The 24,782-nt window shown below is 39.8% G+C and overlaps 1 protein-coding gene across 11 annotated transcripts in view; it reads right to left on the bottom strand.

Moving 5' to 3' along the window:
- TCF20 (transcription factor 20) overlaps positions 1 to 24,782 on the bottom strand; it is a 128,846-nt gene that overhangs the window by 2,831 nt on the left and 101,233 nt on the right. For 10 of the 11 annotated variants that reach the window (XM_064511629.1, XM_026101202.2, XM_026101211.2 and 7 more), the window contains 3 exons: positions 12,662 to 12,755; positions 5,412 to 5,461; positions 2,236 to 2,363 (listed from right to left, as the gene is read on the bottom strand). In XM_064511629.1, the coding sequence (XP_064367699.1) occupies positions 2,280 to 2,363; positions 5,412 to 5,461; positions 12,662 to 12,755 (228 nt within the window). In that variant the 3' untranslated portion in view covers positions 2,236 to 2,279. The remainder of the gene's footprint in view (positions 1 to 2,235; positions 2,364 to 5,411; positions 5,462 to 12,661; positions 12,756 to 24,782) is intronic. The other variant, XM_064511690.1, reaches the window with a different exon arrangement.

The following is a 24,782-nucleotide window of genomic DNA, read 5'->3' as shown; positions in this document are numbered from 1 at the left end:
AGATCCAGAGCACCAGACTCACTCTCACAGTAGCTCTCCAGATCTGGATTTGATCCAAAAGCTCTAGAGGCAACTGGCTCAGGGAGAGAGAAGCAACAGAGGCACAATACACTGACTTGCTTGGATATTATCCAGCATGCAGGATTTTTCTTAACTTACTGGGCCTAGGAGTGAACCAAGGCTAAAACTGCCCAATAATCTAACAGCCAACTGCATATTCTATCTTTACCCTAAGACCGGCAGAAGGACAGCTGCTGTACTACCAGGACTGCTAGAGAATTCCTCTAAACTTCTTCACCTACCACAGTACTGCAGCAAACTTCCTTTTAAGAATTGGACCTTTTGGATTTTCACGGGTTTTATTTTGGGATGCAAGGTCAGGTTGAAGAACTTGACCTTTAAGACACTGTCAGCCTGAAAAGGGGGAGGCTAAATAGGACGTTAAATAAGAACTACTTTAGGCATAAGTGCAGTTGGAAAGAAATGCCTTAAAGAGATGCCTAGAGCACACAGTAAACATGGTGCTGAGATTCCAGAACTTGTAGGGGCTTAAGCCAATACATTCTTATGATGTACTACTACATGCTTAAAAAAGAAATTAGTGCTGGAAAATAATGCAGGAAACAAAGTTGCAAAGAAGTCTCTGGGACATACTAATGTTTAAAAACTCCTTAAAGAAATGCCCCAAAAAATCATCACTGAAAAAAATTCCTCATATTCTGTAGTATAAAACAGTTATAACAGACACACTATCATCCTGTTTTAACATTATGAGTTATGTGACCATTTACACTTTAAGGAAAAGAGAAAAGCTTAAAGCAAAGAATCCCAGTGACCTTTACCAAGGAAGCAAAAAATTACTCAAATAATGAACTTTAAAGTTTAATATTATTTGCATGGCAACTTTTTTAATAACTCACTAAAAACAATAAAGAATGCTGTTAAAATTTAAAAAAAAAATTCATAGAACACAGCAGAGCTAAACCAAGTCAGCAGTCTCTCTACAAAGTATTCATACCAAACACTAGATGTCTTCTGCTATGGCGCTAAAAACCAGAGAATTCTTTGGTAAATCTCTTGCCCTTCATAGAAAATACCACTAAAACCACTTCATAGTTATTCAGTTGGGGAAATAAGTAAGATTTTAAGGTAAGGGAAGCGCTTGGAAAGCAAGGAAATGTGGGGAGGAAAGGTGATAGTTATAATTAGCTCACACAGCACACGTGATAAAGCAACTTCACTTGCATGATCACAAGAAAAAGACAGAGAGGCAACTAGGCTGAATAAGAAATGCAACCGAACAGTGAAATAAGTCAAAATGTTTACTTGGGCAGCAGTTTATGGAAAAATAGGCGGACAGGAACTAATCTGAAACCAAACACTCACTTCATTTAAACCTCCCTGTTGCCATTGAATGGCAATGCACTTGGGGGAAATCAAGCACTAGGAAATCCCATTCTCATCCCACTCCTTGGTGCTAATTCTCACCTCTGTATGACTCCCTCCTTGTGCCAGGGCTTTCGCCCAGCCATACAGTGAATCAGATTAAGGAAAATGACCTAACATGCTAACATGGCAAAAAATAGTTTCAGATAAATCAAATTCCAGACCGAGTTCACCACGTGGCTGTACAAATGCTTGGGCTAGACAAGGAAGGATGCAGCAGGAGAGAAGAAATGAGCAGGTGGGGCAGTAGAGCAGAGCTGCTGCTTTCCACAGCCCTGCTGACTGAAGCATTCAGCCAGCTACGGTCTACCTTACATCCAGGCAGAGGGGAGGCAACGAACTAGAGTAAACACTACAAATCTGTGAATTTGTGGCCACTTCCCTCACCTTCCATCTTCTCTCACCCACATCTGTCTGCAAAGCAGAGCAAAACGCTGGTCTGAAAGGATCGTCACGTGCTCCCAACAAGGTTAATTTATTTCTCCCTGTATGTGCTGAGGCAACCTCAGGAGATTTCTGGCACTGGTATAATGAGTTATCAGGCAGTTGTAACAGCTAACAAGCTTTGCCCCTCACCACTAAACAGAAGGTACCCCTGTAGAAATACAAAACTGAAATCACTAGCCTGAACAGATTGGTAGCAGGAAAAAAAAAAGTTGTAAGTAATTACAATTTTTCTACATGTACACAAAAGCACCACCTTGTTCTCTCAGAGAAGCGGGGAAGGGCATTGGAGGTAAGAAGCCATAGGAGAAGGCAGGTGGAAACTGAAAACTCTCCCCAACTCACCTGTGCTTGCTTATATTTCCATTCCCAGGAGTACACTTCCCCCCTCACCCCCGCTCCGACTGCTCTGTGCTGAGGCTGCCTTTCACCATCTTGTTCTGCAAGGAGGGAAGAGAGCAAGGAAGGAGGGGCTGACGAACCAGCAAGCCGAAAGGAAGAGGGAAAAGAAAATGAGGGAGAATAGGAAGACAGGGGTAGGGAAAGAGAAGCACACACAAAGTGAGAGAGAGAAAGAAAAGTCAGTATTAGAACCAGACACAGATTTTCAGACAGAGTTTTCCCTATGACAAAAGCAGGTAATTCCACAAAAGTATGGCGTTTGGGATATGGAGGCCTGGTTAATTATAAGAAACACAGAATTTATCACAAAACCTCTGGCACAAACTCTTAGAAACATCACTTAAAACTGACCTACAGATGGCTTAAGACAATCTAAGACTCCAGTGCCACCAAAAGGTGAGGATTCCCATCCCATATATATACTCCCCGCTATAGATGCACACTCCTTTCTGTGCCTCTGCACCTTCATCCATTCTGTTGCAGCAGTACTTGTAGTGATGCAGACACACAGCTAGTTGGATCAGGGAGTGGAAGCTAACCATTTCAAAAGATTGTTAGTTTTCAGATAGCGTTTTCCCGTGATAAAAGCTGCTTTTCTGCAAAAGTAGCACATTCAGGACATGGATGGTTGGAGCATCAGTGCTGACAGAAGGAAATGGGAAAGCTCACTGGGGAGAAGAGTGAAAGGCAGGACCAGTCCCTCTGGACTTAGTTTGCTTATCCCTGAAGAGTTAAGCACAGTTAATGAGGCAAGAAGCCCCTTTGCTCTCCAGGAGCCACTTATTATGATGATATTTACTGATATGAGGCATAGGCTAAAAAAGGGTAAGAGGCACTGTACTGGGGGACTTACTAAGTGTCAGTGGATTTATGAAGTTAGCTCTTCCACCCGTTAATTGAAGAACTGAAGAGTCAGATATCAGACAGCTACTAATTAGCTACTAATGCTAAACTGATGTTACCTAAAAGGAGAGTTTTAAACAGTCTAATCTAAACTCTCTTTTCCTCTCAATTGCTCACATTCGTCTCTTGCAAAAATCTTGATGTAATTTGTTCTCCAGTCATTCTAGAGTGGTGGTTTTCAGCCCTTCTATTCCAGCCTTGCAACTAGCTGGAACTTCCCTTTCAAACTACTACAATGGAAAGAGCAAGGTGATGTTATATTCTGCCCTGCAGAAGAATTTGGAACAAATCAGTAACGATCAGTGAACCATGCAGCAAGGGCAGAGTCACAGGCAAGCAAAGAAAGCCCTGCTTGACTTCAAACAAATGATTTATGTCCTAAGCGAAAGGCAACAAACTTTAGTGTCAAAGAAAGGCTGCTAATGTTGCCTGCAACGCAGAAAAAGGAAATGATCTGTGCTTAGTTTTGAATAAAATTCACAACTTCTATTGCCTCATGATGTACCTTTATCAAATCAATTGGCACTCTTTCCCTCACTCCCCTAAGAAATCAATGTGCCTGTTTCAGTACCTTCTACAGCAGGATGAATTCTTGTCATAAAATGGTTGTGTTTCCTTTCATGGTTTGGGCATGATCACTGCAGGCAGAAATATATAGCAGCAGCGACCCAAGCCAGCTATGAAAAGCTTTAAAACCATGTTTCCCTATGACACTTCTTGGCAGTGGGCAACTAAAATAAAACAGCCCTCAAAGATATAGTCTTCCTATTCTCTTCAGGCAAGTAACAAAGTTGGGTAGAGGATGGCACTTCTGTAGCTCTACTCCTCTGTAAGGAGAGCTCATTCCTTCCATTATTGTTTGGTGAGAGCTGCAGGTTCATGTAGCATTAACGCATCAATTTAAGCTTGCTGTACATTTTCAACATTATCTCCACAGCTGTACAGAATAGGTTAATTTCTTTTATATGATGAAAAAGTGGGCCGGTTCTGAATCATGGGCTGAACGTCCCCAGAATTTTCCAGTGTAAGCAGAATGAGAATATCCAACATGAAAAAAGTATCACCCCTTTACCTTAAACATGTGTGTATAAATACATCATACTGTGGTAGAACATCTAGAAAGGAATGTGAGACTAATACTTGTATGTTTACAAAAGACAGATTAAATATGATCTGTAAAGACAGAAGACCACCAGATGTCACTCTAATTCTAGGCAGAGAGGAGATCTGCAGACAAGGACTAAATGGAGACTAATCCCTGCTAGCGAGCAACAGAATTCTTCCCGATTATCATCTTTCCAACATGTGCCATTCACACTCTTGCACAATTTACGTTTTATCCAACTAGCCACAAGAATAGTCATTTTTCTGGATACTTCTGAGTATTTAGAACTCCCCGCGTGGACTTGTCTCCACAGCTTCCCCAGAACTGCATCCTCCCTCATGCTCTGGGGGAGAGACACTCAGCCCTGTATCACATCACCTATGTACAGGACAGCATGCGCTGTCTGCCTTATCTCCTCTTTCCATACGGATGGAGCAGAGGCCATTCAGCTCTTAGCACCGCTGTATTTGCAGGCTCCAAAGACATTCAGCTGTTAAGGATGACCGAATACTCTAGCAGAAGCAGTACACTAAGTCTATCACTGAAGACAGGAAATGACAATGGGTTTTCTGAAGAGTCAAAGATCTACAGAACAACTAAATAGACAAATTGTAGGCTGAGCAGTAGGACTCAGTCTCAATTACTACCACTAATCTAGGACAAGGATGTTTCAGTTTTTGACAGGTTCTTCTTTCCAAAAACCTGGTGAAACATTTCCACCAGCCATTTTCCTTCCTTCTTGCATCCTCAGTAATCCCAAGAAAAAAAAAATCACCAGAGCTTCAGTGTAACACTTGAACAGAAGCAGGGAGCAGGGTGCTGATTCTATCACAAAAGACAGGAAATGAAGCTGGGTTTTTCTGAGAGTCATCAAGGATCTAAAGAACAACTAAACAGATACAGCAAAAGCTTCATTTATCTTCTTAAGTTCTCTATATTCTTCTTAACTAGATCTTTGCCCCCAGAGTGCACCACAAGAATACATCACAGAAGAATTCATCTAAAAGCATCTCTGACTACAGATGTTATCCACGTGTAAAATTATTAGAACAAATTTAGACCCCAGAAGAGGGCAGCAATAAACAGGCCTAATGCAGAACGGAATTCTTACCTTGTGCTTGGGGCACCTCACTGAGAAATTCTCTTCGTTTAGTAAACAATCTAGAGGAAGAGAAGACAGCAATTTATTACTTTTTCAATAAAAAACCCACCTTGAATAATACATCACACGTGTTAATCTTGCCTCTCAGGCATGTATTTTTCAAAGATCTCTTATAGGAATACTATCTTATTAGCAAATTCATCCCTCCCCCAAAGTTTTAGCAAATAACATCACCAAGCACCTCAAGTGACAACGTCGCCTGGATTACCAAGCCAAGTCCAAACATCCCCAGTCTCCCCAATGCTCTGTACAGAGCAAGAATCACAAGAGCAAGGCTCCAAATCCTGCACCCCAATCCCCTTCAGCAATTCCAGCCTTTGTTGCTACAGCACAAGGAAGGCCAGACACATCCATCCAATCTCAACAGATGATCCCTGCTTCATACTTCATCTGAAAACCATTGCCTTTCATCCTTACCCCAAGGCCCTGCCAACATCAGGGGGAGAAGGGGTGTGGGTCTCTAGGTATGGGTGTATATAACAGTTTATTTGTAATTCCAAATCCTGGTGATCAGTTTACACTTTTACACTACGTTTGGTAGTCAGGTCACTCATGCTGCTCTTGGATCTGCTTACATGATTCGTACATTGTGAAGCTTCTGTGATCTAAGAAATAGTTTAATTAATGACTTAAACCTATTATGGAAACTGGAGCACCTATGTAGAAGCATTAGCAATGAATTTCACAATGCTGTACTTTGAAGAGCATTTCTTTACTGCCAGCGGAAGTGTTACTGCCCTTCTACCCTCCCCCTCAGACTACTCCCCGAAGAGATGCCGAGCCAGCAGCTCCTGAACTTAAGCGCTGTGTCCACACAAGGAGCACTGCCAACTCTCTGCTTTCCCCATCGTGGTTTCCAGATACCCTGTATTTCATCTTCACAGTCAAGTCAAAAAGCAGTACCGCTCTCCCGAGAGAATTCAGCTGCATTTGCTAGGCACCCTTCACCACAGGCTCACCTCTGCACTTGCCCCAACTTGTGACACGGCTCTTCCCAAACGCCCCATGTAACACAGACAGACTGACCCAGCAACACAACTTGAGTACTACCAGCACAGTGAGAATTCAACAAGGTGTTTATGACCTCCTCTCTTCTTCAACCTACCCAAAAAGCTGGCAAGTAAAGAAGCAAAATGGTAAATAAAATGTGCTAATTTAAAACACTCTTAAGTATGTAGCATAACCAGCGCTACCTGCTGTTTCAATCTGCTGGAAGAGTTTAGCAGACAGCAGGAGATTGCAACTAAAGCTTGAGGGAAAAGCTTTCTAGACACCCAAGCTTTGGCAGAGCGTCCCTCTGCTATGAAATGGTTATGTTTCAACATCAATGCCTCTGGCCTGAATCAAAGGGAAACAGCATGCAAGAGGCTAAGTTGCTTGAGAGATTTTAGCAAAGAGGAAAAAAACCCTTAATCCTGCCATGGATAACAATTTCAAACGCAGTATTAGCAAAAGACATAAAATAAATAAAATACTGTCTCATTACAAAGGCAGGAATTCTATATTTAGACCATGTCATGAATTATCACTGTACAATACAGCAATTGTCAAAAATATATACAGTATGTTAGAATAGGATGATTTTTCTCTTTCTTGTAAATTCAGCATTGGTGATGAATGAATTCTCTATCTAGTCCACCAGAAAGGGAGATCATGCAAGCACTAGGAAAAACTCTCAGATACTTTGTACCTCATGCTTGATCTGGGTATGGAGCTCAATTTCTTACTAAGTTTTGGATTTTTGTTGCAAATACCAACAGCACATCCAATTAACGCTAACTTCTTTTTGTTTCTATTAAGATTTAAGAGACTACTATCTGACTGAGATATGGAAATATCAGCTTACTGTACAGAACCAACCGAATACCAATAAGAAGGCAAAAATTGTTTATCATTACCAAGTTGCACTGGATTGCAGCTAGCAATTCCAAATACTTTATACTGCAGATTAAAATTCACCTCAAAGTCATCAGACACACAGCTACAATCAGTTCAGCGTGGCAGAAGGGGAAAAAGAACAGAAATTCATCCTTGTTTGTAGAGATTTTTCTCCATAAAGTAGTCTGGGAAAACCTAAAACATTTTTAACAGAAGCAGTTATTCTTCCATAAGCTTCGCACTTTGTCTCACTCTCTGTGTTCTGCTTGTTACCCATCTTCAGCAGTACTCATGGTGACACAGATTTCTGTTCTCTAAAATTCATTGTATTTTGCTGATGTTTTTTTCCCTAATTTGCAGTCAAAAAATCTTTTGTTTGTGATACTTCCTACAATGGATGCTGTGGGGACAACTGTGCTGTAACAATCAGGATCTGACTCCAGGTGGGGAGGACCAGGCAGAAGGAGTAGATACAAAAATCTCAGAAAACAAAGATCTTGTTTCCATGGAGATGTCCCTAGGACTAAGTTATCTTGAGACATCAGAGGCTCTTTATAAATTTGGACCGATGAAAGCCAAACACAGACAATGTTAACCACAGTCATTTCCATATAAAAATTATTTAAGTGGCACTAGTAGTTTCGATTTTTATGCAAATTGCTAACAGGAGTTCAGTTCTCTTGCACAGAAGTATACCCTATACTGACAAAGATGACTTTGTGTGAAAGGAGATTAAAAGGAAGACTGAATTAGGATATAAAAAAGTGTCCATATGTACAAACTAGAAGCTTATGAAGCCATGTGCCTTACATAACAGCCAATTAGCAACACTGGTGCCGAACTTGGCTCCTCACCAGCTCTGGGGCTGGAAGGCGACCAGCAGCGTGGAAGCGCAGAGCACAGAACGCACTGCAGGGCCAGCCTGCAATACATTGGAGCTGTGGAGAGCTATCAGGACCATGCGGTAAACAAGAGGCAAAAAGAAGTCCTATAGTCTTCCAAAATCTCAATGCAAATTAACATTTTTTTTTCCTGCTCTTGTTTCTTAGTTTTATTATGTATGGAACCAAACTGTTCAGGACCTCTATATTCCAAAAAAGAAAAAGAAGAATCAATTTACCATGAAAACAGTTTTAAATCTAACTATTTCTGTTAAGATAGGTCAAGCCTGTCCCTAAGAAACAATATAATGACATAACTGCAAGCAACCGAAGTAATTTTCGGATATCACACCCTCCAGTCCTTTACCAAGGATTCAGGGCCTTTCAAATGAGGCACAGTAACAAAAAGGGTACTAACTTGTAATCCACAGCAATGCTAAGGTAACAAAGCATTTTAGTTCACAATGCAACTGCCTAGGAATACAGACACAGATACTCATCTTGGCTAAGCCATGGCCGCTTCCAGGGATACTACAGTAACTCTGTTAAATGCTAAGTGTTTATGACTGACCACTCCAAGAAGTGTTTTCTGATTTTTCAGATACAAAGAGTCATACATCATACAGAAGCCTGAGCACCCTTGTAAATGTCAGTGCAAACTTTTGAGGACTCAGAAGGAATCAGTCCCAGATTCCTCAATAAAGCAAGGTAGCACCATCCTTCATCACAGGACAGCTGACTTGAAATGAAACTACTGCAGAGCTCAAGAAACTTGAGAAATATGACAGCAGCACTGCATAACCAATAAAAAGGGTTTATAGGCAGATAGCAGGCTGAAGAAAGAAGAGAGAATGCTGATTTGCTTCTCAAGGAAGCTTATGTTTTCTACTTGGGCATAATTGAAAATGAAATCCTATTCCATACAGCATATTTCTTTTATATAGATTTATTGTAAGAGGGGTTATAGATTAAGACAGCTTGATTATCCCCACAGATAAAAACAACTGCAAACAAGGTCTTTCACTGTCAGGATACCAGGCTGAAATTTTGATTGCCGAGAATCTATTTCAAGCTGAGCTCTTTTATTTGTTTTGGTTGAAAACTTCAGCTAAAGCAGTCTAACCATTTCCTTAAGACTCTTTCTTGGAAGAAGTTATTTTGCCCATGTTAAACATCCTAGCAAATTTTCTCTGAAAAACTCTACCATTCCTTGATTTGCAGCAGGAATCTGAATTCTAGCTATGGCACACCCTTGCCAACAGAACACAAAAGCAAAACATAACCCTTTGCAAGGAGGTAAGGGCATCTTAATTTGCACATCCTCAGGAGAGGTTTCTTATATTTTATTACCTAGATCCTTTGAAGATTCCACCAAGTATGCTTTTGCTTGGGGGTAAGCGGGTCTTTCCTGTAAATGAACCTCTGGTCTCAGATTCACGCACCAGAACCAAAAGCAGAGAAGTTATGAGGGGACAGTTTTAAGGCTCAGGCAGCCTGAATAAAGAAGGTGACCATTTCAAAACAGCAAAATATTTTGGTCCAGAAGGCAGTCCAGAAAGTCACTGAGAAAGAGAATCTGGGACTGGAGAAAGAGCTGAGGCTAGAAGGATGCAGAGACTACAGCTAGTGGAAGTTAGGAGCAGGGAAATAAGGATGAGTATGATCAGATGCACACAATGCTGCAGAATAAGATGGGAGATTGATGCCAAGACTGAGGGAAGTAAATGGGAGCGGCTGTACTGGGAGACAGCCAGCAGAAGGAGGCTAAGACTGAATCAGGGCTGACTCTGCCAGAAGACTGGAGACTAAGAACTAGTGGGATAAGGCACAGAGCAGTGAGACAGATTAGCCCGAGGGTGATACACAAAGGCAAACTGGGACTAGCAGGGCTAAGTGTGACAAGGAGCTGGGTTAGGAGAGCTAATTTGTATGAAGAAGCTCAGAGAGGAAAACTGGAACTAGGAGCAAGAAAGAAAGAGAGGGCGATGTATGAGCAGAGAGAAGGAGGCGAGAATGATAGCTAGAAACAGACCAAAAGAAAGGTTAGAAAGGAGTAGGGAGAACTGGCTCTTACAATGAGACTGGAATGAGAAACCTGAGAAAAGGCACCCGAGACCAACTAGACAAACAGCCAGAATGGAGAAGAGATAGGACGAGGACAGACTGAAGAGGAAGAGACAGAAGGGAAAAAGTATAAAGAAACAGAGAGAAGTCTTTGTACTCACTAGATCATACTCTGCCTGGAGTGAAATGAAAGATTCACAAGTTTTACCATTCCTCTGCTATTAATTAAATCTGTGAAACTCAAAAGCAAAGTATCCCATCTCCAGGCACCTCCAGCCCACACACTGGCCTGCAATTTATTACTGCCACCATATTACCTCAAAGGGAGACTTTAGCTTGGAATGATGTACTCTTGACACACGGCCACATGACAACATGATGTCTTGTGATAGAATTTGAAATAAAACAAAATGTAGTAAGCATAGCCTTGGAACTTGCACACTAAAAGCTACACTAAGAAAAACCCCAAAGGTTGCAATGTCAAGTCAAACGTTAGGAAACGCCAATTTAATTTAGCCCACTTCTACATATTTTTTAACATGGCTTTAGTAATATGATCATACACTGTTTTTGCACAGGACACTGACTCTTCAGCGCATGACATGGAACTGCTCTTGGGAATCAGTCAGAATTGTTCAGTAAATTTGTCATCTGGAGGATCCTATCCCATTTGTGGAGGAAGTCAGAAGGACATGGAGTTAAGGAGGAAGGTAATTTCTGAAGAAAAATGTATCTTAATTCTGATACCTGTATTTAGAACATGGAAAATGCTACCTAAGGTACTCATTCAAATTAAGCACCTCAACCTATTGGGCACACGCACTATAATTTATTTTGTGTTAATACAACATTTAAAAGACCAAGTTGTAGACCAGAAACACACTACTTAACACAATATGAAAGCAAAACTGATGATCCCATCTCTCAGATATCCTGGAAAAATAAGTTTGTTATCGTTCATGAAACTCTTAGGCATCACAGCAATGAACATCACAGAAAATTTCACGCTTCTACTTTCAGAACCAAGAGGGAATAACATACGGTATGTTACATATGTTGTATAAAATATAATCAAGGACCCTTCATCTATACTGTGGTATTAGCGGTATTCCACCGTAGTATTAACTTCATTAAAAAGCATTTCTATTGGAGTAAAATGCTGTGTTCCAAAAGGGTGGGATTTCACAGTATGAGGTGCACTGTAGTCATTCAGAAATGACAGTACCTATTTCAAATATTGTAAAATTTGAAAGACAGTGTGAAATAGTGGGATAAACAAGTAGGCTGCTGTAGAAGAAGCAGGATAATAAACAGGAAGTTTCAATCATATGCCAGTCAAGAGGTGCAATCCTGAATCCTTACCTGCTTGCTATCAGACTATTTTTTGTATAAAACATGACAGGAGAAGTGAGTTACAGTGGACTGGAATCGTGGGATGTTATTCATTCTGACCTGGGATTTACCTCCATGAAAAACTTACACTCTTATTCACAAAATGCCAACTCACCAGCCTCAGGCTCATAGCTGGAAATAATTTAAAACACACAGTAATTTTTATCAGTTGTGATGACACAGCTCAAATAGCACTCCTTTCTACTTTCCCCTTGTGCCTCAAAAGGCAAGAACCTGCAGAGAACTGCACGATCCAAACCCTTCCCTCTGTTTTAATTCCTAGACTTCTAATAACAACAACGTTATGAGGAAGGTTTCTCCTGCAACCAGCTATCCTGTCTGCTCTATAACCTGTGTTCACATGAGGTGGACAATACAGTCTTACAGGTAAATGCACTCATAGGACTCTAATCCCTTCCTCCAATCATGAAGTAAAAGGAGCAACTCCCATAAGAGCATACCATCCAAACCATTAGTTTGTCCACGGATAAAAAAAAAATGGAGCTACTCAAAGACTGTTTGAAATGACTCTGTGGAGGGAAAAGGAAAGTTGTGCTGTGAGTGGTGCTGATGATTCTACAAATACTTTGCCTTGAAATCATTACTAGGCCTATCCATAGGAGTGCATTCCTGAGAGATGAAACGTCTTTGAGGTTACTTTCAACCTTTTAACCAGGTGTCTATTTTTCGTAAGAAACAGATGGTCAGTTTTCACATTGTAGCCAAATTTCAGTTGCTGTAGTTGCATTCCACAAAACTTTCTTTTGCACTTCAAGCAGATTCTTTCCATTACATGCTTCATCTTGCCCCAAAGCACTATTGTACACTTTTTTTCTGCTGCCATTTTTCACCCTTTATATTACTATACATTGCAGAGTAGGTTAAAAACTCGGAGGGAACAAACTTGGGAAGTGCCTTGGAATTATTCAGTGTCATATGCTTTGAATAAACATAAAATACAATTAGGATGTCATTTGTTCTTACCTGCATCGATGGCACACGGGTAATGGTATCGGAAGGAGCAGCCTTTGTTGTAGCAGCCTAAGGTGGCTCCTGGTTCCTGGCAATGGGAACATTTCTGAAAGGGAAACCCGAGAAATGACAATGAATACTGTAATGATCCTTCCAAATATCTGTATTTTCCCAGGAAATCTATCAACCAGGTTTCAGCACAAATTTCTTGAGTTTCACAATGGTAGGCTGGATCTTTACACACCATATAGAGAGAGGCTTTTTGAAAAAAGACAACGTAAGCTCTTTCAAACAGCAAACTTTTCAGCTGTATTAACTGGCTAAGTTCAACCACAAAACAGAACTTGAAACATACCTCAAACTCATTCCACTGGCCCGTGTTTCAATACCTGATGATGACATCAGTATTAAAATTGGAGGAAAAGAGCTTTTATGAATCTACAACAGCTTTAAAATGAGAATGAGCATGATAGGGAATAATTTGGAAGACACCATTAGTATAAAACTAATTTAGTCGCATCATTTTCATTATCACTAGTACTCTAGGAAGATCAAGGCTAAGTTGAACATTTTTTCACATGAGATCAAAAATAGTTTACCTAGAGCAAGCAGAGATGCCATCAGGGGAAAATACCTCACTGTCAGAAAAAACAGCTCATCTCCAGAAGAAACGCCTGCAGTGCTAAAAAGATGCTAATACATTTATTTTCAAAAGTAGTAGGACTTATCTGATGAGCATGTTCAATTTCCATTACATTATTCCTATTATCTCAACTGGTCTATGATATATTTAATCATATTATCAGATAGATGTGAATGCAGCAGTGTGAAAGTCACTCACCCACTTACTTCATCCTGAATGATTTTAAGGAGGTAGGCCTATAGCACATCTCATTCAAACAGGAACTTTATTTCTTGAATGTAAAAGATAAGAGTTTTCCATTAACTAATCTAAGATTTTGAAGAAAGCTGATTTCTCACAGGTTGATGTTTTTCCCTTCTAAAAAGAAAACAAGCTACGTGACTGGCAGAATACACTGAAGGCTGAGAGCCTACTACTATTTAAAAATTTAAGCGCAATAAGACTACTGACAGGAAAAGAAAAGATGACCTATGATAACTTTCTAGTTGTTATCTAAGAAACAGAGGGAATTTCAGTTTTGCATGACCAACACCAGGGTAAGCCCTTGTATAACTGCTACAAACCACCCTGAATTCAGGCTATGAAGAAGTTGCCTTTGGGTCACTGATTGCACAAAGACAGAAGACGATGTGATCTATAAACTGTTTTTTCTCTTGGAAAAGCTAGTATCAAACTACATGTGCTCCAACAACACAGCAAGCTACACCTGTACAGCACACCGGACAGATGTGCTTGGACCAGTGTACTTGGCACTGGACAAAAGCATAGTTTTTCTATCAAGATGGCCACATCAGCCAGACGACGCTTCTTCATGTCCCTAATTAAAATATATGTGGCAGTGGAGGTCTGCAGAAAATGTAGCCAAAGATGAGAGCCACAGACATGCCTCACTTTGCAGAGTAAATAGGGGTTTGATTACAATATTTCAAAAAAATACTAGGAATATCTGACACAAAGACAGTCACTGACTGCTCTTCCTACTATTCTGTGCTACGCAGACAGTGACGGCTATAGTTTGTATTTGAATGATTGAGCGAGGATGAAAGCAAAATTAGCTCCAGCCATAAACCAGGTGGCCCTCTTCAAATCAAAGCAGATGCAATTAACAGAAAAGCTTATGAGATGTCAGTTCTCATGACAAACACAACTCCAATCTTGAATGCTGCCTTCTCTTTTCAGCTATGCCAAAGCATCTTGAGCCTGATCTTTAGCATTCCCTACTAAATCAAGTCATATGTCTTTTAAGCAGCAAATGTGTATCGTGACAAACTACTGCAGTATTTATGATGTAAGGAAAGTGTCCCTGAGGCCTAAAAAGAGACACCCAAGCAGTTTTATTTTTGCCTGTCAGAACATGAGTGCTTGTTTCCAAAGGTAAAAAATCTACAACAGTATTTAAATGCACACCAAAATGCATAGACCTCTGGCCAAACTGTAATGTAATTATCTCTCTCATGGGAGTAAAACCAAGTTTCAGGTATAGAAAATGTCTTTTCCTGGCTATGAAATCAACCCCAGAAGAATATTATGTACTGGCAAGAGTCCCAGATTCACCTATGCCAAATATTCACAAAGTGCAGCTTGAGGAGCTCTGAATCAGAGCTCTTTACCCACATGCTTTACTCTCTCTTCTAGACGTGACTGACTGAGATTAATTATTCTAACAGGACAGAGCCCAAATTGACTATTCTTTTTGAACACAGATACGAATTTCCAGTTTTGTTCCTCAGAGGCATTCTGTCCTCCCTGTTTTATCTAGTCTTTGAAGTACCATCACACTCTTGCAACACAAGATCATTCTTCCCTAGAACGCGGTGTCCTGTACAGGGCAGTCAACAGGAGCATAGGAACTACAGCGGTGGAGGTTAAACTGCAGCTGTGTAAAAGATCTGTAAAAGAATTCTTCACATTAAAAAGGCATGTTTTAGAGTGCATGGTATAATAAAACTGCAAACAAAAAGCCCCCTAGCAAACTCGAAGCAAAATTCTTGATACTTTTCCAAATGCTAATTTAGCCTTTGAACCAGTTCTTTAGTGCATCTAGCGTGGTTCATCCTGCTATTCTGAAACTGTTGCAGTAGAAACACAACAGGCATTTTGACGAATTGTGAATGTGCCTGTAGTGCTCAGCTGAGAATGGTTTGGAATATTTTCATATTTGTTGTAGTCAGGACTCATTGGAGAGCAAAAGCGGGCAGTTAAGATGCCAGAGCATAAGCATCAAGTCTTCATTTCCCCTTTTCAGCCTGCCTGACCAACCTGATTATTACCAAGGTTACCTGCAGCTACGCCCACAACAGCAGTCCCCCAGTGGACTACAATCCTATCGACTGCTCAAGGCAGAGATCATCTGCCGCTGCTGGCTCCCCTGCTGCCGAACAAGTCTCCATTCTGGCAGATGCTTCTGCTTTTCACAAGCCGCTGACAGTCTAATGGCCCCATTTCTTCTACCTCCTGGGACCCCCAACCATCTGCTTCTTGCAAGGGAAGCTGGGGGAACCATGTACACAGTAACTACTCTTGCTTTCGAGTTCTGCCTTCTTGACACACCACAATGACTGAATAAAGCAGATATGCCATAAAGGTATATAGTTCTAAAAAAAACTCACGAGTGTCACTTAATCTTTGAAAGAGACTAATGCCATATGGTTCCCAAATATTTCCAGGTGATTCTAGAAATATAGACCAGAGTGAATAAAAAATTCCTAGATGTTATCAGTCTTCTTCTGCAAGACAGCATTGAAATGCCTTGAAAGATATAAAGCAGCACCATTCCCGCTTGTACGTTCAGTGGCTTAGGCCAGAACCCTTATTCTTACATTTTTACGTTTCAGAACAAAAATAAAATGATGGATGTATACTGCGATTAGAAAACACTCTAAAACCAAAGTAAAATAATGGAATTTCATACAGGAAATAAGTGAGCTGGGCTTAACTGCCACTAATCACTCTCTTTGGTCCACATGCAAATTGTCACCCAAACTCCACCCCGCAGCCATTCACCAGCAGATGGTAGCAGCCTGCTTGTCACTTGTGAAGGAATTATAGCATTCTTCGCCAGGGAAACAGCACTCGTGCTCTCATGGGAAGAGAAATTCCTCTTGCTCAGTAAGCAGCCTGCTTAACCTCCTCTGCTTGAAAGAGCTGAGGGCTGGTACTTGGGAGTGTGCTCCCAATGGGAGGTGCCAATGGATAGTAATCATTGCCAGGCATCTAATCATCCCCTGGCTCAAATTAAAAAGAAAAAAACAAAAAACAGAGCAAAGACTGATTCAGAGGTCCTATCCCCACAATTCATTTTTAGCCACAAAGCACATATATCTCACTTACAATAGGCTGAGGAGACTGAAAAGTGTCATTTGGAAGAGACACTCCATCCCTTGAACTAAATTATCCATAGTATTAAAGCAGGTTACGGTGCCTCTACCTCTTCGTGCTATCAGCAGCCCATCTCTTCCTCGCTACAGCTCATCATTCTCTGTCTACCAAAATGAGGTAACACCCAACCTGGAAGTGTGCAAAGCATGGGGACAGCTACCGCAGCAATAGCAGAGCTGCTCTGATTCATTCAAAATATTTAAACATGCTGTAATTGTATTTCCTTTGCTTTAAGGTTTTTATTTTTTTCCTGCAATATTTGTTCCTTCATTACTACAAGAGTAAACTCTTCAGACAGTGCACTGCTCTAAATAAAAAGGTGTGTGTATTGCGGTTACCTGTTTTTACTCCCTCCAATTTGTACCACATAGGTGTTGGAACATAAACACGTCTTAGCTATGTGACCACCACCTTCTTCCCAACCAAGCATGGCTTCCTAGACTTGTGAAAAAAATGATCCAAGCTGCCCCCAAAAATACAGCCCTTAACTTTTCCTTTCAGCTCTGCAATGACACAGATAATGTCTTTGTCTGACATACTAAAATCCCACTAACCGCAGAGTTGAAAGAGCTTTGCAGATGGGAAGCCGGGAGCCAACAACCCAGCCCTCAGGAGCCTTTCTAATACACCTCTCTGCCACGTTCTGAGGAATAGCAAGGACAGCTGCTCATGAGCAGAAACAAACTGTTTCTGCCTAACCTTGCAATGTAAGGCATTTTCAGATGATTTTCCACTATTATTCTTGTGGAGCAATTACCAAAGCCATATCAGCAAGGACATCCATAATAGATACCACTGGCTTACGCTTTCTACTGTCTAAAATGCAAAAAGTTTTTCTTCCTGCTAATCGGTTGCTTCTTTCAGTTTGTCCACCAATGCTCCACACTTAAGCCTCATTTCAAAATCCCTTCTTCCTAGCACCATTTTTTCCTTTGCTTTCTTTTTTCTTCCCTTTTTCTTCGCTTTGCTTTCTAGTTATCTCCTTGTTTTTCCCCTTCTTGCGTACCACCTTCAGGGAATACATAAATGGAATGAAATGGCAAGCAACAACTAAAGGTTCCTTAAAGAGAAAAGGAAGGAAAAAATGAAATACATGTAGTATTAATTATGCAGGTACAAGCCTTGAATTTACATGTTAGATGCATTTTTCCACACTTTCTTCTTCATCTATTTAAATTCTGTGCTTTTAGGAAAAGAATTGCTTTTGTAGGATTTCAGAGTCCAGCTACAGTATTACGAAGCAGGACCTTCTTCTGACTACTGCTGATTAAATAGTTGGCAGGCTAGGCAGAGCACTCAGATTTAATATCTGGGCACAGGGCAGGCAACAGAGGCAGCAGGCAGGAGCATTCCCTTTCCTGGAAAGCTGGCTACCAAGAGACACCGTACTCCAACAAGCGCTGAGGAAAACTGCAAATCATTTGCTACCACATGCAATAGCAAAAAGTACCGTTAAAGATGTGTTAAAGGAGAAAGGGAGAAGTGATCTTGGAAGGCTGCTGCTGAAAGGTATTAAGATGGAAACAAAAGGAGGTGGAGTGACATTTTTTAGGAAGTAGGAGAGGAAAACAGCATTTTCACTCTGATGGGAAGATAATGAAGAAGTTAAAGTTTAATGAAAAAAGTAGTACTGAGGGATACAGAATGATCACTTTCTGTTTCTCTTCATAACAAATATAAGTTCTCCAAAAACAGGCACAGAATATCAGAAAAAATGAATCTTTCAATTAAAAAGAAACATCTTTATAAAGAAAAGTGCTTCAAACTTGCATTATTAGAAGGTATCTCTTGCCGATGACGATGGATCTCCTGTAGCAAACGAACCAAGTAACATTGAAGAAAAATAAATTAATCACTTAAGTAGAACTGCGCAGCTATCCTGAATTCAAGCAACTCAGAACGAATTTAGATTTCAGCAAAGGGACAAATTCATGATCTGGAAGATGCCATCACTGTCCTATAAAGCTGGATTAGGAAACACAGCGAAGAGTCAGAACTGCAGTGCTGCATGGGCTGCTGAAGCACAAAGAGAAGCTGCAGCTCAAAATGGATGGCATAGAAAAAAAACAGAAGAAATACTAGAATTTTAAAAATATCTTAAAAAACAGAAATCCTATTCAATACATACAAAATTGATTAAAATACAACAGAAGCACTGTAAATGAAGAAAGAACAGAGCTTTCTATTTTCCTCAACTTGGTGGAAAAAAGGAAGTAACAAGAAAAGAAATAATTGTTAGTTTTGACAAGCAAAGGTTTGCCAGCACAGCTTTCTACGGTCCTATGCTGACACTTAAGCTTTTCCACTTTATTCATACAGCTATTCCACTTTATTCATACAGAATCTCAAAAATGGAGCGAACAATAAGGTGACAAAATCTGCAAACTTTGCAAAGTTATTCTAGGTAGTCAAGTCTCAATCTGATGGCAAAGAGCTGCAAAAAGAGCTCACTGTACTAGATGATAGAAAGGAAATGAAACCTAACGTTCGTAAGTCCAAAGTGACTCACATGGACAAAAATAATTTCACCTATACATATATTAGATGACAGACTCTAAATTAGCTATCACTACTCATGAAAAGATAGGAGTCATCCTAGATAGACTTCTGAAAACATCACTTCGGTCCCTGCAACTGTAAAAAAAAAAAAAGACAGTCAGAACATACGGAATTATTAGGAAAAGAAACTGATAATGAAATCAAAATTATCATTATGTCTTTGTACCACTGTAGCATCCTGACATCTTGTATACCATATGTGGTCCTGGTCACCCCATCACTACAAGAATACAACAGATGAGAAAAAAATATACAGGAAGACCACAGAGATAATGAGGAGCATAAAGAGCTTCCACATGAGAACAGGTGAAATGGAGAAGAGGTAATACAAGGAGGACACAACGGAGATCTACAAAATCAAGCATGGTGTTCATAAGGCAAAGAAGCAGGAGCAAATAATGTGATCATCAGGCAGCTGGTTTAGAACTTAGAATAAATCTGCTTTTTCACACAGCAAATAATTAAACTGTAAAACTCACTGGCAAAGAATGCTGTACTGGCCAACAGCATGAGGGAGTTCAAAAAGAGATTAGACAAATTCATCTAGCATAGGTGTGTCAGCGTCTGCTAAACACAGTGATCTGAAAGAGACTGCTGTGACAACTGAAAGCCGGGAGGAAATACTTAGGAGAAGCAGCACTCTCTACGTGCCTGGTTTATTACACAGCTCCCAAGATAACTGCTCATAACTGCTCCTGGCCAGTGCTGGAGACAGGATACCGCAACAAAACATTTCATTCCTGCCTGGCATGGCAGTTCTTCTGCAGACCCGGAGATTTGATTGTGATATTCCACAAGGAACAGCAATAAAAAAAATCCTTAATTATTAAAAAAAAGTATGCACCCAGAAATTACACTGTAAGGTACAAGACACAGCTTTTAAGACTTTTCAGTCTACACCTCCAGAACTGGAAGGGAAGGCTGAGCAAAAACTGTAATGCTATATAGAAGGGTTGAAATTTTATCTAAGAGATAAATTCACTTTGAGTGGTCAAAAGCTTAAATGTACATGAAGATGACATTGGTGAAAAGCTGAAAAAGTCATGGAGAATGGTGAAGTCTCCCCGCTCCTCGGAAAATGGAAAGAGAAAAAGACAAACAAAAGAAAGGACCAACCATAACTGAACCAGAACAGAGTTCAGATACTTTGAGAGTAAACTGAAGGTTAACTAGAACAGATTTAGCAAAAGTAATAAAAAATTACCAATAACTTAAGATGATAATGAAAAAGCATGTTTAACTTTAAATTAAGTAGGCTAAGTACACCTCTTTATAGCCAATGTGTATCGTATGAAATGTAATTTCGAATTAAAAGAATAAGTAGACTTACAAGTCTAAGATACAAAATGACAAAAAAATGCATAAATCTTGTTTCCTTTGATGGAAAAGAACCACCCTGAACAAGAGAAGCATTTCAGACAACCATGCACAAGTATGGGGGCCTAGAATTTGCTGAAGTACACAAATCTATCTGAAAACGTACACAGTTAATGTTATCTTGGCTATTCATTTGGGGAGTTAAATGTGTAAGTGCAAGTTTGTTAGGAAAAGGCTGAAAAACAGAAGAACCAACTTAAATGACGAAAAAGGAATTACAAATTTTGAAGCAGCGATTATGCGATAATTATGGGAATAGTATACTCAGCAATGAGAGAGCATTTGCCACATTTGGATTTTCTGCCAGTACATGTTTTCTTTCCTGACCATTTTGGGTACTGATTACAGATGTCCAAAATGTACAGTGAACATTCAAAATTACTGTTCAGATTAATGAAAGTTATTTTTTCTCTTCTCAGTGGTGCCCAGCGACAGGACGAGAGGCAACGCGCACAAACTGAAACGCGAGAAGTTCTGTATGAACCTAAGGAAAAACTTCTTTACTGTGAGGGTGACTGAGTACTGGCACAGGCTGCCCAGAGAGGCGGTGGAGTCTCCTTCCTTGGAGATACTCAAAAGCCATCTGGACAGGGTCTTGGGCAAGGTGCTCTAGGTGACCCTGCTTGAGCAGGGAGGTTGGACTAGATGATCTCTAAAAGTCCCTTCCAACCTCAACCATTCTGTGAAATGTGTGAAGGAAAGAAAGCAAAGGTAAAGGTGCAGCTTTTTAAATGTGAGGTACCTGGTTTAGGAAGTTATAAAATTAGCCAGGATGGAAGTAGATCATAAATTCTTCAAACTGAAAGAAGAAAATAAGTAGAATGAGGGCAGAGCACAAATGGCCTAGGATAAAATAATAACCAGTTAATTATGTTTGAGGCATAAGTAAAGAGGAAGCCTGTAGATGAATGTTAAGGAAGGACACACATGAGAATGTTGTTTTAGGAAAAAATTTAACACTATTCCAAATGTATGTTTACTCATTAATAAGGATACCAATTCTTAAATTAAGATCTAAAGAACCGATCCAATGCATGATCAAAATATATCCCACTGCAAGTAAGGATAGGTCAAAGAGGTCCCAAAGATCATCTTACTGCAAAATGAACAACCTGCCTCTCTAGAAGAAGGATAAGTCTGCAGCAAATAAAAATGGCACTGCTTGATACTTTTAAAGAAGAGATAATGACGACAAGAAGAGAGCTCCTTCAGAAGACTGCTGAGGTAGTAGCTAGTGGCAGAGCTTTAAGGAAAAGGTGAGCAGGATGCAGAGTGCAGACAAATATTCCTGAGGTCCACTGATGGCTGCTGCTACTACACAGCAAAAGCAGCTGCAGATCAGCAGCAACAGCAAGTGAAGCTAATCCAAGAGAAATGGAAAAGGTGCAATACTTAGGGAAGGAGAAATGCCTAGGAGTCAATACATTCCTTCTTAAAGCTGAGCTGTCAAGTAACACATTAGTCTTAAAAAAAGTGAAGAAAAATTAAAATACAAGCTCACGAACTATGGCAAAAATTATCAATAGTGGAGGAACGCTAAGCAGATTAGTAAAGTACATTGATGAAAAAGCCTCAGATAGAGAGAAGATGCTTTTTGAAAAATAATGTCTGCTGGCCAAAAATCTGAATGGGTTTCAAAGGAAATATTATTGCACTATTCAGTAATAATCAACAAAAAACCTACAAACCATGACATATGTGTGGCTCGCACTGCCTATTACAATAGTAACTACTTTTCATGAATCCTAAACTGAAGCTATTCAAAAATATCCAGGAGCAGCAGGCCTGCCAAAGACACAGAGCATTGAGAAAAACTTCAGATGAACTAGTAGCAGTTTAGAAGTGGCAGCAAATATAAATAGTAGCAAAAGCCCAAGGCCGGATGGCATTCCAGCTGAATATTATAAAACAGCTGAGGTAGTGCCGGTAGTTTCCTTAAAGGATAAATTTAATGTTGTTTTACTGGGGAAACAACTTCCTCTGCCTAAGGATTAAGGCGTATGTACTTCTCCCTGAATCTGAAGGGGAAAAAGAATTAATGAAGAACTTTCAGGCTCAGACCATCGCTGAATCACGATAAAAAGGCAATGATGTTAGCTAGCTATTTGCAAGCCACGCTTTCAGTTTATATAAACCTAGATCAAACTATTCAGTACTAAAATAAAAAGCACCGGTACTAGCCCTAGAGTACTACAAATAAGACACTGTGTGAGATCAAAAGGAAATTTGACTCTTTTTTCACCTGAAGAAGAAATAGAAGGATTAGTGTATAGAAGGATTAAGTGCATTATATGCAAGCACACTCTCTTCTCACTTCTCATCTTTCCATCTTCTGAAGGCTGTAGTCCAAAAGTAGAAGTGTAAGTCAGCAATAAAGTCTTCCTGGTTAGACAGTGTCAGAGAATCAAAAGGAAAAATTCTTCTTTGGGCATTAGCCTTGAAGCTATTTGTCCAGAAAACTGAATTTATTGGCATCTTATTTGAAACTGTTGTTCCTCATGAACTGTCTCTGCACATTTCTGCTTGGAGGAACAGTACCATGTGGCATCACTAAAGAACACCTATTCTCCCCAATAATAACGTATGACACTTCAAAGGAGGAGGAATAATTATATTTAAGTACAGGAATAAAAACTGCATAAAAACCTCATAAAATACTTTTAATATCCCTATAACGTGACTACTGGAATTTTTCTCATCCGACCCAAACAATTTCCTAAAATTAACATCTAAACGAACCCTTCGTTTTCTGGAAGATGTTGGTTATGCACTGTGGCAACCTTGAAATTTTAGTCACAAATTAAACTTGAAGTGTCCTTCCTCCAGAAAGCAGTTGACAAATTTAATAATGATTTTATGCATGTATCAGTACATTCAAGTTAGGTTCTTTGGCATTTTAACTTTCTTTAAGAAAAGCGAAAGTTAACATCACACAAACACATAACAGCATTATTTTCTGCGGACCTGCCTCTAAATGATACATGAACAAACTTTAAAGTGATTTAACTTACATCTATGCAACTAAAATATGCAACCTCACATGACCTCCCTAATTTTACAATTTAATTAACATCTAACAATTTAAAAACAGACCATACTCTCAATTTTCAAAGTGCCCTCCAAATGTGTCTCAATGGTCACAAAATCAGTGGTTTTTTCAATTTTACAGAATTACTTCTTGTCCTGACAGACTTGTCAAAGGCAATGTAAGGAGTTTTTGACAGTGTAGGGATGGGGTTTGAAAAGTTCATGGCGCTCTCAGAACTGAACTCCAGTACTAAAGCTGCTTTTTTTTTCTTTTTTTTTAACATTACAGAAATTGTTCCTTTAAAGAAAAGTTTCCCTTTCAGTGACTCATATAAGGACACTCTCCTCCTTTTTCTCTCCTTTACTACTAAGTCTTTTCTTGAAGTTGCCAATTCTTCTTTAATAATCAGCAACTTCCTTAGACTCAGAAAGCTTTACTTATTAATAAAAAGAATAAAATAAGGTGCTAGAGACGCAGTGAAGCTGCAGCTGACAGCAGCGTAGTGCAAAGTAATAATAGCACCATATTTTGTCAAGTGATAAGCCATGAGAACAAGACAAATATATGGCTAAGTTAGAACTAAGGGACCTAATTGCAAATCAAAATAAAACATGAAAAAAGTGTAAAACAGAATCATTCACTAATAAGCAAAGCTAACATAAACAATTTTTAACATCAACCTTTGACATTTTCTTAAACAGAAGGAAAGCTTTGGACGCACACAATAATTAGCTGGCTAACATAAGACTGAAGCATATTTATGCTACAATCAGTTGTGCAACCAGATCTCAGGAAGAAATGCAATCTATTTTTAACCTCGCCAGCCCAGGTACTGACAACCAGCGCAGCTGCAGCACACAGACCTCTCAGAGGGCTCAGCCACTCCGCTATTTGCACCTCGGGTAGGCTTAACAGCTTACGCCAAGTTCCACGTTGTTATGTCTACTCTCACCAAAAACTCAGCAAATCTGAAGATAACTTAAGTTGATCAATATGATCAGAAAAACTTTTTCTGAAATCACGGTCTTGACCAGTCTGCTAACTTCCAGGCAGTTTTAAGATACCATTTTTTTGATTGTACAGTCTCCTGCCCCATCCTACCCCGGCTGTGCCTTTTCCCTGCTGACAGGATGGACAGTACTGACGCT

The sequence above is a fragment of the Dromaius novaehollandiae genome, chromosome 1, assembly GCF_036370855.1.
Source record: "Dromaius novaehollandiae isolate bDroNov1 chromosome 1, bDroNov1.hap1, whole genome shotgun sequence".
Classification (NCBI taxonomy): Eukaryota; Metazoa; Chordata; class Aves; order Casuariiformes; family Dromaiidae; genus Dromaius; species Dromaius novaehollandiae.
Note: the sequence above shows the minus strand (reverse complement) of the source record. Positions and strands in the feature narration are given on the sequence as shown.